Source organism: Abramis brama (assembly GCF_963993115.1).
Source record: "Abramis brama genome assembly, chromosome: 23".
NCBI classification, from domain to species: Eukaryota; Metazoa; Chordata; class Actinopteri; order Cypriniformes; family Leuciscidae; genus Abramis; species Abramis brama.
In genome coordinates, this window is record NC_139985.1 from 13,130,386 (window position 1) to 13,144,569 (window position 14,184).

The following is a 14,184-nucleotide window of genomic DNA, read 5'->3' on the forward strand; positions in this document are numbered from 1 at the left end:
CTTCATATTTGAAGCATATATGAAGCATGTCACATCTAATGAGATATGGTAAAACAACAAAATCTACAATTTAACATTATAACAAAATAAGGAAAGTAAAATGTTTCTGTTTATTACAGTGTTTCTGTTTCTTAAAATTAAACAATGGTTATTTGTGCCCACCGGTATTTTGCCAACTGTTGTTCTTTGCTAAGCCAGTAGGCTACACTGTTGGTTCCATTTAAGGCTCTAGTAAACAGGATTTGGTAATCCTGAAATTTGGTATTTGGATCACAATGATCCAATCCAAGGTTCCTTTAAAAAACTGGCATAAAAGTAAAATGGATCAGGTGATCCTGGATAGCAAACCAAATCCGGATTTGAATTTGATCCAGATTACATTTTTTGAAAAACTGGGCCCTGAACTCCAAACTGAATGTCAGAATGGGAAAGAAAGGTGATTTAAGCAATTTTGAGCGTGGCATGGTTGTTGGTGCCAGACGGGCCGGTCTGAGTATTTGCTCAGTTACTGGGATTTTCACGCACAACCATTTCTAGGGTTTACAAAGAATGGTGTGAAAAGGGAAAAACATCCAGTATGCGGCAGTCCTGTGGGCGAAAATGCCTTGCTGATGCTAGAGGTCAGAGGAGAATGGGCCGACTGATTCAAGCTGATAGAAGAGCAACTTTGACTGAAATAACCACTCGTTACAACCGAGGTATGCAGCAAAGCATTTGTGAAGCCACCACACACACAACCTTGAGGTGGATGGGCTACAACAGCAGAAGACCCCACCGGGTACCACTCATCTCCACTACAAATAGGAAAAAGAGGCTACAATTTGTCAACTCACCAAAATTGGACAGTTGAAGACTGGAAAAATGTTGCCTGGTCTGATGAGTCTCGATTTCTGTTGAGACATTCAGATGGTAGAGTCAGAATTTGGCGTAAACAGAATGAGAACATGGATCCATCATGCCTTGTTACCACTGTGCAAGCTGGTGGTGTAATGGTGTGGGGCATGTTTTCTTGGCACACTTGGGCATCGTTTAAATGCCACGGCCTACCTGAGCATTGTTTCTGACCTTGCCCATCCCTTTATGACCACCATGTACCCATCCTCTGATGACTACTTCCAGCAGGGTAATGCACCATGTCACAAAGCTCGAATCATTTAAAATTGGTTTCTTGAACATGACAATGAGTTCACTGTACTAAAATGTCACCCCACAGTCACCAGATCTCAACCCAATAAAGCATCTTTGGGATGTGGTGGAACGGGAGCTTCGTGCCCTGGATGTGCATCCCACAAATCTCCATCAACTGCAAGATGCTATCCTATCAATATGGGCCAACATTTCTAAAGAATGCTTTCAGCACCTTGTTGAATCAATGCCACGTAGAATTAAGGCAGTTCTGAAGGCGAAAGGGGGTCAAACACAGTATTAGTATGGTGTTCCTAATAATCCTTTAGGTGAGTGTATTTAACAACACCTGCCCCTTAGTAGCCTATTTGACGGGTTACACACACTCACTATGGTGTCTGTAGAGCCACTAAACAGAGAAACACATGAACCCTTTAATGCATAGTGGTCACTACAATGGACAGCTGTTAAAAAAGCATTTTCTTGCATTTGCATGGGTTTTGATGGCATAGTTGCACATCAACCTCTACAGTGGACCCTGGTGTATCATCCTACTACACAATGCTATACCAAGTGGCAAGCCGTTGTGTGTCGATGAAACCATTGTGGACGTTATTGCACTTATTCAATCTCACATTTAATCCCACTACTGGAACTGTGTTCTAGAAATAAATTTGATATTGATATGAGGGTATGGGGGCGATTTCGGACACAACGTGTCTGATTAACGTGGATATTAGTCTTCTTGACTAAATGTCATCCTTTTTTCTTTTTTTTTTTCTTTTTTTACCTTGTAGGATTACAACGGGGTCCCTGTCATCACAGTTAAATTTTACAAGTATTGATTTTAGATTGGGAGAAAATTCTGATTAATCATCTGTCCACTATCATTTCAGCTGCAATTCATACATGTTACTTGTAATGCGTTACCCCCAACACTGCTCATTTCAGATGAGTTTGAAAACAGCAGCTGATCACTAGGTTTCTCAGAGGAGAGCTATGTTAGAAATGTGTCCATCTTGAACATAATCAGAATTATCAGCTAATAAGGGTACATTTTCATATTCTGGTACACTGGAGAGTAGAGAGCATCTGAGTTGGGTTTCCACAGTTGTACCTTGACAGGCTGTATTTCTGATGGAATCACGTCCTCATGTTCTGATATCAAAGATACACAAAGTTCAACTTGTATTTTTTGTATATATTTTATAGTTTTCACATGATTTTATTGATTGGTTTGTTAAATACACACATTTGCTGTGGTATTACTGTATTATGTTTAATACAGTATCTCTTCAGTTTAAACCATAAATGCATGCTGTCCACTCAAGTGGACATCTGAAAATATCTTTGAACAATATGTGTAAAAAAAACAAAAACAACAACATTTCAAATCTTGTTTTTCATGTCCTAAGAGCAATAAAACACATAGGGAAAAATCCTGACTGAGGTTATCATAATTCATGCATGAAAGGGTTAAGCATCAGTAGAATATTATCAAATATAGGCCTACTGAAAAAATAAAATTACATTTAAAGGAAAAACCTGAAGATGAGCCCCGGTGAGGGCTATGCTGTAAAATATACACAAGGGTCCTTATAGCGCCTCCACTGGGCAAAACGTATAACTTTTTGAATTTAGAAACGGGGAACTGCTGGCACTGGCAACCGTGACGACACGCACCACGTCAACTTCAACTGTTCTTAAAAAAAAAAAAAAAAACTCACATCTCTCCCTTCTTTGCACAAACTCTTATTCTTTAAAATCTGGAAACCATGTAATCGTTCACAGATAACACGGTGAGTGTGAGTACAATACCAGCACTATCACGCGAGGTCTTAACGGCTCTTATGCTTCTGAATGTCGCGGGCTAATAGCTTGCGCACGTTAGCTTAGCATTATCATTTCAGCCACGGAATGGATAATTGAAACTTATCCAACCAACTATCACAACTTATCTTATTATCCACATGCCCGAGCTTGGATAATGGTAAGTAACGCCGTTTTAACCTCAAGCGTGTTTCTATGCGCGTGAAATGACAGAAATGTTAGTTTTATGTCGTTAACGTTAGCTGACAGATACATTGTGACGCCCTCATGGAAATACAGTGGGATTTTCATTTTTAAACATTGTTAGCAGGTGCTTGAGTGCACTGGATGTATTGTACATGTATTTCTATTGAGATGTCACCCTCGTTTTGAACGAAGATGCACCTATGATACCCAAAATGTTGTCTAACGTTAGATAGACAGCCCTATGTTGGTATAATTAATACATTAGACGTTGGCGTTGTTTGTTTTAAATATATAAATGGTTTTCCTCACAGTTATTGATTTAATCATGACCTCGCTGTCATCGTCGTCGTTATCTCAGTTGACGGGGTCAAGCTCTTCATGCAGGACTCTTCCCGGGGAAGGGACACAGGTGAGCAACAAATATGCACATTCACTCTATATTAACTCTCATTCTTCTTTTTCAGATAGAACAGTTTATTGAACCCTTTGACGTGATAATTAAAAAAAATCTTTATATATAAAAAAAAAGATTGCAAATGTGTTTTACGTTTTGTCACATTTGCTACATCATGCTTTTTTGGCTCATATAGTATGATAAAGCGCGCATATGGCCCAACTTGTGCAAAAATATACAATTTGCTGCAATTGCTTATACATGTCTATGGCCAAAAGTTGAAATTCTGAGAGCTTGTATGTAAATCAATGACACTTTTATAACAGGCTACTTGCACAAAATGCATATAAATAAGCAGTTGTCACACACTATATCTTATAAAGATTGTATTTAAATTGTTTCAATTTCTAGGATGCAAAATATATAATGCAATACAATGATGATTGAGATATGTACAAATACATTTATCTTACAAGTCTATTGTATTATAATTTGTATTTTACAATTACATTTTAACATGATTTTTCTAAAAAAGGATGTATAGATATTAAACCAGTAACACCTTACAATAAGGTTTCATTTGTTAATGAACTAAGAATGAGCAATAATTCTACAGCATTTATTAATCTTAATGTTAGACTCAGCATTTACTAATACATTTTTAAGATCAAAAGTTCCATCTGTTTAAATTAATGCACTGCGAACTAACATGAACATCTGTATTAACTAACAGTAACAAAGGTCAACAAATGCTGTAAAAATATTGCTCATTTTTAGTTCATGTTAGTTAATGCATTAATTAATAGAGCCCGACCGATATATCGGCGGGCCGATATTATCGGCCGATATTAGGCATTTTCCAAACTATCGGTATCGGCAGTTATAATGGCCGATAAATGAATATTTAAAAAATAAAAGTGGATGAAACACCCTTCAACCATGTTAAGAGTGTTGGCGCTGCATAGTTTGTCCACCAGAGGGCACTCTACAAGGAAGATCGCTAACATCAATGAGCTTGGAAATCACAACGAACTTATTCTGCCTAAATAAAGTAATGATTACTGTATTTATAACTAGCATATCTGTAGTTCCAGTCTCTGCATTGTAAAATGTAAGTTAGGCACACGAGGAGTGAACATTTAGACATAGAGAAAAAGTATCAAACATAGCCTGTGCATAAAAGTTAGCTTTTCTTTTACACGTGTGTGAAATCCAAGTGTGCGTTGCTGACTTCGTTTAGCCGCAGCATTAACGAGTCACATAATGTATTTAGTGCATCACTAAGTAGTAGATTTTAGAAGGCAGGCAGCAAATGATGATTGAAAATGGTTTGTTGTAGCTTGATGGAATAGATGGATAGAATTAAAAGAGTGCAGGTAAAGGGATAAGCAAGTTGACATTGTAATTATAAGGTAACTTATAACATTGACATTTGGCAGACGCTTTTATCAAAAGCGACTTACATTGCATTTCAAGGTACACATTTACAATCTTATCAGTTCTTCACACACACACACATTATTACATAATTGAATTATTACTGTCAATATTAATAATAATAGTTTACTTTTTTTTGTTCAAAGGACTTTAAGTTTCATATCTTAAGTTTGTATTTTTATACATTATATTTATCAGAACTTTAATATATTCTGTTCTGTTGTGACAATAAAATAAACAAGTTTATTTTTTAAACTGCATTATCATATTATTTTAGTAAGGCTGAGGACTCTTAAAGGAGCTGTATGTAAGATTGTGGCCAAAACTGGTACTGCAATCACTTTCAAATTACTTGTAGAGCGGTGTATCCCCTCCCCCTCCCCCCTGACTCGAGGTTGCCAGATATGCTGCAGGATCCAGCAGGAAGGTAGGCTGCTACAAGGAGCTGCAGCTGTGGTAACTAGAGCAGAGCTGGCAACCCGGATGCCGAAACACTACTGACTTCGTGATTGGTAGATAGGTGGAGGGTGGGGCTTCAGGCCAAAACACAAGATGACAACATCAACATCAGTTGAGGGCTGCAACTTCACTTTTTAAATGACAATATCCTGGCCGGACTACTGTTGTCAGTGATATAAGTATTTGAAATGAACATGATTTCTTAATGTCTAGTGACATATCAGGGCCATTTTATGATTAATTGAAATACATTTCTTACATACAGCTCCTTTTAAATAACGACAAATAACTAATGTTAGGGAAATCTGTTCATGTTTTGTTACGCGTTTCTGGATTTTTAAAAAATATATTTATCGGCCGATATATCGGATTTTTAAATCACCAAATATTTGTATCGGTATCGGCCTTAAAAATCCTTTATCGGTCGGACTCTAGTTCATGCTAACTAATATGGTTAACTAATATTAACAAATGAAACTTAATTGTAAAGTGTTATCAGTAAACCTAAATTGCTGCAGTCCAGTACTTGAAATATTACTAACAACATAAAAGTTGTTTACTTAATGAAGCTTATTAAAGATTTCACAGCAAAAAGACATATGTACCACAGCCACATTCTTACAATTATACTATAAAAGACCTTTTACTTACTAAAAAGACGGAACTCTCAATCAGAGGGCATGTAGTAGATTGTATGCAACAGGTTTTTCAGCAAAGATTTGATAATGTTGATAATGTAGAGGCCTTAGAAATTCATGAATCAAGTATGATACAGTAGGCTTCTCATAGGGTTAAACATATGGCTTCCCCCCCACAGGTCCACCCCAGAGCTCCTCTACTGCAGATCCTGAGAGTAGCAGGTGCTCGGGAGGAGGTGTTTACTCTGAAGGAGGTGAGGAGTGTGTATGAAGTGACCTATGCGGATTGACAAATGCTGTAGACATTAAGAGTTTGAACTGCCTGATAAGGTATATTTAATAATGGCAGTGTTGTTTATTAGGTCATGCACTACCTGGGTCAGTACATCATGATGAAGCAGTTGTATGACAAACAGAGACAACACATCGTCCACTGTCAAGATGACCCACTCGGAGAGCTACTGGAAGTGGGGAGCTTTTCCGTTAAGAACCCCAGGTGAGCTCATAGCTACCAATAAGGAGATTTAAAAGGAAGAGAAAATAGAGTCGGCTCTCTCTCATTCAAGTCAGCTGGTGACATTGATGGCTGACGATATCTAGGTATAAATTTGTTATATTGTTTGGTGCTCGGGCCTATCCACTTTCAACAGTGCTTCTTAGAAATTGCTTACTGCACCTTTAATTAAGTCACTATTTACTCGCCCTGATGTTGATCCAAACCTGTATGATTTTTTTCTAATGTGGATGGATCATAAACGTTTATGTTTTGAGAAATGTCTGGGGTTTTTTTCCTGTGTGGGTGAACTTTAACAACCAACTCTGAAAACTTAGATATACCACACATACCAGCTGATTAATTGCTTTGGCCGATGCATCACCCCATCTCTTAACTTTTGTGTTATTTAGAGAAATCAACATATTTTAGGTGTTTACGTCTTTCTTTTCTGCCTTTTGTAGCCCTGTGTATGAGATGTTGAAGAGGAATTTGTTTATTTTGAATAATTCGGGTAAGTCCATCCTTCTTGTTGTTGAATTTATTTTGAATGATCTGTAGTAAAAAAATGTCTCTCTGACATGTCACTCTGTCTTTTAGCACTTTCACTCACTTGCTTTCTCTCATTTTGATTAGCCCCACCTTTCATTTTGAGGTGTGTGTGTGTGTGTGTTTGTATGTCTGAATGTGATGTTTATGCTACAGTAGGTATGTAAAAACTTGTTTATTTATGGTTTCAACTTTGTCATTGTATTATCAGGTTAGTGTACTGTGCAATCTTCATACAGGAACTTAAGAAACTTGATTTAAAAAAAAAAAAGTTAAATAAAATAATAAAAAAACAGTGCAAAACTTTCTGCAACAGTATTGCATTTTTCACCACTGATTGAGGCATTACGTCTGGGCCAAGTGTGATTGACGTGTGCTTGGTGAATAAAGGGCGTTTTTTTTTCTTTTGTTTTGTTTTGTTACTATGTCTTATTTGAAATACAGATGCTGCAAAGAATCTTTCTGTCGGCAAGGATTCTAATGAGTCTCCAAGTGAAGATCCTGGTCAGGTAAAACTACAGCATGGTGCACAGGAGAAACAGTGTCCGTTACTCCTCTTCATGGCAAACAATTGATCAGAAAATCAAATGTAATCCTTTCGTGATATATGTAATTTGATTCATTTTGTTAAGGCTGATAAAAGTGCATTGTACAGGGCATTTTGGGTAACGAAATGTATTTTTCTTTTGCTTTTAAATATGATTCAGTTTATCAAGTGATTGCTTTATTTCAACATACAGTACTCACAGCGACCATTTTATACATTTGTTGTTAGCTTTTCCCCTTTTTTAATTACGTTCTTATCAACCAGTTACTTAAATGTAGTGATTGTCTCCCCAAACTTTCACATCCTTTCTTTCCATTGTAGTTGCTCAAAGTTTTGCTACAATGCATTTTTGTGTGGAGAATTGCATCATGATCAATAGCCTGTTTGCCATGAAGGGGAAGGCGGCAGCTGTCTCCACCAGTCGTATCTGTACAGAGTGGCACCGTCTCTGTACTTCCCCACTGCCGGCCTGGCCTGGTGGTCCTTCTGGAGAAGCCACCAGCATGGGCCTGGCTGCTGGGGGACAGAGTACCTGTCTCTGTTTGTCGCTCAGAGTTTCCTTCTCTGCGTCGCTGCTTCTTTCGGAAGGACTGCAGCTTCCTTCTCAGTTCACTGGCCCTCTTCACCCCTCATACACCCATCATACACCCATCCACATTTAACACCTTACGGTTGTGTGTTGGCAGAATGAAGTTAGGTGGGGTTGGGAATAGCAGTCTGGGATGAGGTCACTGGTATCGTCATGCATTTGTGCTATTCACAGGACTTTAAATAGAAATGTGATTTATGCTAATAATATGAACTTTAAAAGGTGTTATGATTTTGGATTGGCTTTTTTCCATCCGATATTAAGTATTAGTGGTGTGATATTATTTAAGTACCAGATGTCTGTTTGTTTGCTTGCTGCCACTCCATTTGCAATTTACATTACAAAACAATACAGCAGCAATGGTGTTTAATATCTTTTTTTAGAAAGTTCCTATTATTTTCCCCTTCCCTCTACTTGTGAGGACGTGGCCTTTTGTCGCCACACCACGGGCACCTGCTGTGAAGGAACTGCCGTCCTACCGAGTGTCATGCCATTACTATGTGCTGATCCGGCTTTTTCCTTACTGTATAGGTGTCCAGTGGGTCGATTAGCTCTGGACAGGCTCTCATTGTTGGCAGTACCAGCACTGGCGCAACACAGAGCTGCTCACAGCGCAGGCCACGCGATCCTGATGAAGGTCAGCAGAGGGGTGGGCGATATGGCAAAAATATCATATCACGATTTTTTTCAGGAAAATCACGATTCACGATTTTATCACGATTCTTTTTTATGTTGGTTTTACTATTTTGTGACTGAGCATTACAGCCAAACTAATGTCCATATTTTAAAAACAAAGCCTTAGGTAACAAAATATAAAATAAAAAAGAATGGCAGACAGGGGCGAAGATAAAAAAATTGTCATTATTTTCTTTGTTATTAAATATTAAGATCAAAGATACACATTACACATACACAACTTAATATACAAATTAAATAAACAGTGCTTTATGTTTTCAGCTACAGTAGGTGTATTTAACAGTAGCATTGAAGAAAGTAATTAAATGAACAAATATGAAAATAAAACAAAACTTAGACTTCACTGTATAAATTATACATTGATACTTATTAAAGCTACTATTAAACGTTATCAGTCAAGAGCAGTGAGTGATTTTCTCTTTGCATTTTGTTGTTTTATTAACATTAAAGGGAAAAATATTTGAAAATATTAGAAGGAAATTAATACAGGTTTGGAACAACATTAGAGCAGCGGCAGCGTGTTTACTATTGCTACTGTCTCTTTAAGAGTTGCGAGCGATGCGTCTAATATACACGCATTTGACAAGCAGATTTTCTCTCAATTTTCTCAAGTTTGCTTTCACTTTAGACATAACCGACTTTGTTTATGTAAACCTTGTGTGTATTTAACAGTATTAGCACAATAAGACTCGAAAGATAACTTAGTCCAGTATCCAGGCGCTGGTAGACAGGCTTTTAACTTAGTGCATGTGAGCTTCACATGTACACGCTGTAAAACGCACATGTTAGAACAGCGCATCAGCACGCGAATTAAAGGCATTAAAGCACATGCAAATTATGAACTTTTGTGAACTGCAGTGTCCTGTTCCGCTGCGTTAACATTTTATGTGAATATACGTCGCATGTTCAGTATGTTGTTGGGACAGAGGCACCAGAACAGCAACTGATAGAATGCACGATACTACGAGATTTCTTCAAAAGCAGATCGTAGGGACATTTTAATCGTCCACGATCAAAAATCGGCATATCGCACAGCCCTAGGTCAGCATGAAACAAACACTGCACTTGCATTAGACAGTGTAAAGACTAACATGACTTGCAATTGTAATATGTTTTTAAAGATCAGACACCTATCTATCCTGACAGACTCCTCAGACGACTTACCCAGATCTGCTTGCAAACGGCCAAAGCTGGACGTGACTCTGGAAGAGTGGGACCTTTCTGGGTTGCCCTGGTGGTTTCTGGGTAATCTGCGAAGTAATTACACTCGCCGAAGCAATGGCTCGACTGATATTCACACCAATCAAGTAAGAGGTCAAGCTCCCCAGAAAATAATTCATATGGCTATTTTCTTATTCATGAAGAAGAGCTTTAAAAAAAAAAAAATTACTCTATAGTCTTATTGTATTCAAGTCAATGTAGTGAGACTGTCACACAACTAGACTGAGGGAACAGCTCTCTCCTGTACAGGATGAGGACACGGCCATCGTTTCTGACACCACAGATGATCTTTGGTTCCTAAATGAGGCAGAAAGCGAGCAAGTGAGTGTGGAGATGAAGGAGGCGGTGCTTGAGCAGGGAAGTGATGCAGAGTCCCCACCTGAAGAAGAGGAGACCAGGAAAGACAATAAAGATGACAGGAAGGTAATGTTACTTGCTTTTTTTTTTTTTTGACTATTGTTTTAAGATGATGGACTCATCATAACCAGCTGCTTAAAATGCACTTTCAGATGCAAGAAGAACAGGATGATGACTCTCAATGTTTAAGTGATGACACTGATACTGAAATCTCCACACAGGTAGACATATCAGGAAATCATCAGGAAAATTGTGCTCTATATTAGTGATCATTGTTTTTCGTTTTGTTTTTATTAATATTTTACTCTCGTCAAGGCTGCATTTATGTGATAAAATACAGTAAAACAGTAATATTGTGAAATGTTATTTAATATTTATTTTTGTGATTGCAAAGCTAAATTTTCAGCATCATTACTTCAGTCTTCAGTATATTCCTTCAGAAATTATCTTAAACGAACACGCCGACTTTTTGGGACTTTAGCTTATTCACCGTATACCCCAGAGTTAGTTAAGTCCATACATACCCTTTTCATCTCCGTGCGTGCCGTAACTCTGTCTGACGCACCCCCCGCTAGCCTAGCTTAGCACAAAGACTGGAGGTAAACGGCTCCAGCTAGCATACTGCTCCCAATAAGTGACAAAATAACGCCAACATTTTCCTATTTACATGTTGTGATTTGTATAGTCACAGCGTGTACAAATAACAAGGTCACATGAGACACAGCCATCTTCTAACCGTATACATACTGGGAACTATATTCTCAGAAGGCGAAGCACTGCTCCGCAGAAGTAGCAGTGCTTCGCCTTCTGAGAATATAGTTCCCAGTATGTATACCTTGTTCCTTTAAATGCTGATTTGGGGCTCAAAAAAAACATTTCTTTTTATTATCAATGTTGAAAAACAGTTGTGCTGCTTAATATTTTTGTGAATACAGTGATAAATGTTCTTTCAGGATTTATTTAAAGCAGCATTTATTTGAAATTCAAATTCTTGGTCAATTTAATGCATCCTTGTTGAATAAAATCTTGTAGACCCCAAAATTAGGAATGGTAGAGAATAATGAAAAAAAATTAAGAATCATAGGGTGTATTAAAAATATTGTTTGATTGTATTTAAGTTGATCATGTTTCTATTTTTTTATTATTATTTTGTAAAATAGTTATACATGGATAAAAGGCACAACTTATTCAAATGACCTTATCTTCTGACAGGATGCTTGGCAGTGCTCAGAGTGCCGCAAATTTAACACCCCTCTTCAACGGTACTGCATGCGCTGCTGGGCTCTGCGGAAAGACTGGTACAAGGATTGTCCTCGTCTCGTACACTCCATCTCTGTTCCAGACATCCCCGCCTGCAGTTCACGTCCTGAGAGGGAGGAAGACGAGGAGGATGATGGAATCGACATGCCTGACTGCCTTAGGACTGTGTCTGACCCTGTCGTCCTCCCCTCGCACCACGTCTCTAGAAACATCCCCCCATCATCCGCTTCGTCGTCAAAAGGAAAGGGTCCTTCCCAGCTTCACCCCCACTTACAGGAGAGCTCAGAGGGTGACAGCCAGGACACGCTGGACATGGAGACAGAATGCCAACCCGAGGCCTTGCTAGAACCCTGCAAGCTGTGCCGAGTGCGGCCGCGAAACGGCAATATCATCCATGGCCGCACAGCTCACCTTATCACCTGTTTTCCCTGTGCCCGCAAGCTGCACAAATTTCATGCTCCTTGCCCTGGCTGTGGCCAGGTTATACAGAAGGTCATCAAAACCTTCATAGCATGACCGAAACATCTAAAAGGCACGCATGTATTAAACACGCACTCGCTTGCTACTTGATGGACTTAAAAAAATGTTTATATACACAGTATATACGCAAGGAGGCAGGAAAATTGACAAACAGTTGCTGGGCTGAAATGAAAATAGTACAATGTATCTATAATAATTTTATTGTAAAGTACAAATTGAGTATAAATAATGTACAGAATGTAACTTAAAGAAACTGGCCTCGTATTGATAGTTCGCCGTTGTTTTGTTAGCGTAACTTGGCTAAAGACAGTTTGCCACCACAATATGCTACTGCCTTATTGTGAAGATATGCATAATTAAAATCCTAACCTCTGTACAGTCCACTCAGTTTGTAATAGCACATTTAAAACGCCTTTCAATGTACTTGACCAACTTTGGTTTTTACTTTATTTTAGAAGATTTTCTTGCGGATTTCTGGCACTTAACTAAAGCATCACTTAAGTTGACCTGGTGAAAGTTTTTTTCTTTGGATGGGTGCTTGAAACAGATTAAATGGAAATATTTATTTATTTATAAACTTTAGTTTTTGTAAATGGCATCTAGAATGACCAGTCAACAGTTCAAAGTCATTCCTGTGCTATGAGAAGAACCAATTATATTACAGATTGTGAGGTATTAAAACTCCTTTGGATGTAGAAAAGTGTAATTAGACCAATGACCACGGTTTTTCCTTCCAAACCCTTTGGATGCTTATAATGCTCGGCTCCTTCTTGTTCCATTGTTTGTTTGTTTTGTTTTTTTATTCTATACCTGAACAGATATGATGTATGATTGAGGACTATTTGTGCTCTATCTGTTTAACCCTCTGCCTGTCCTTCTAATTCAGTTTTCCTGTCATCCACACACACACACACACACACACAAGTGTTCTTCTTTTATGAAGGTTAAGGAACATTTATTAGTGGAATGATTTCTTATTTTCCACAGAGCTGCCAGGTGAGATGATGTTTATGGGACAAAAAAAGTGTTTTGAAAGCAATGTCTGCCATACTTTTAGTGCTTTATTTTGCAGAAAGGTCATCTGTATTGTCGGCTGTGAAATTTTCCAGAGCACTTCTGTTATGTGGGAATTTAGGGTTGTTGTCCTCTGCTTTTCTTAGTAATGCGTTGTTTCCCGTAACAAAGTGGATTCGGTCTCTGTTGTGTATTATGTAAGTGCAGCCATAAAGGACTCTTTGAAAAGGACTTCTGTTGTCCTCAGCCACCAGAGGGCGAAATAGCTTTTCACATGCAGTAAAGGCATGGGACTAGCTTTGCTTATTTCTAATTAATGCTGTGTTATTTACCTTTTGAGGATGTGGAGGCTGTATTACAATCCCATCCAAATTTACCTGAACTTTCTTGTGTGGTACAAACACTGCTATTTCACTGCCATTATGCCTCATAATATGGAACCTAAAACAAGTTCATCCTAAGCCAATGTTATAAATGAAGTTTTTGTTTGTTTGTTTTCCAAGCAGTCATTTTTTTTGTTGTTGTTTTTAAAATGTAAAATAAACAATCAAACCAATGGAAAGGATGCTCTGGTTCATTTTACTCCTCATTGCTGTATTTTTATTTTGACTACAACCATGCATTTCAGAGCATAAATAGATGTGACTGTATTTGTTATGCAACCTATACTATACATCTGTTACCAAATAATAAAAAAAAAGTACGTTTTTTTTTACTTCTACCACAAGGAGGCAGTAACAGTCTTTCAGTTTCTTAAGAATCATTTAGAAAATCTTTGGGAGGCTAACATAATGCTCTGCTGCCTTTTGAGGTTGGCCTTTGGAGCTTTTGCATAACCCATTTAAATTGTTTATTTTTACAAACATAAAATCCAGTTTGTTCATGATGCGTATTCTGGACATTGAAATG

At 38.0% G+C, this 14,184-nt stretch overlaps 1 protein-coding gene across 4 annotated transcripts; it reads left to right on the forward strand.

The window, feature by feature from the left end:
- Window positions 1–2,758: 2,758 nt before the first annotated feature.
- mdm4 (MDM4 regulator of p53) lies at window positions 2,759–13,831 on the forward strand. Of its 4 annotated transcripts, none has more exons than XM_084101088.1 (11): window positions 2,759–2,924; window positions 3,453–3,550; window positions 6,249–6,323; window positions 6,432–6,565; window positions 7,027–7,076; window positions 7,556–7,620; window positions 8,779–8,884; window positions 10,090–10,250; window positions 10,414–10,587; window positions 10,674–10,742; window positions 11,734–13,831. In XM_084101088.1, exons 2-11 carry the CDS (start codon window positions 3,467–3,469, stop codon window positions 12,295–12,297), a joined length of 1,482 nt encoding a protein of 493 aa, XP_083957214.1. In that variant the 5' UTR covers window positions 2,759–2,924; window positions 3,453–3,466; the 3' UTR covers window positions 12,298–13,831. The 4 variants fall into 4 exon arrangements, with proteins under 4 accessions (XP_083957214.1, XP_083957213.1, XP_083957212.1 ...); XM_084101087.1 differs by having other exon boundaries at window positions 2,779–3,115; window positions 10,399–10,587; XM_084101086.1 differs by having other exon boundaries at window positions 2,780–2,924; window positions 10,399–10,587.
- The last annotated feature ends 353 nt before the right edge of the window (window positions 13,832–14,184 follow it).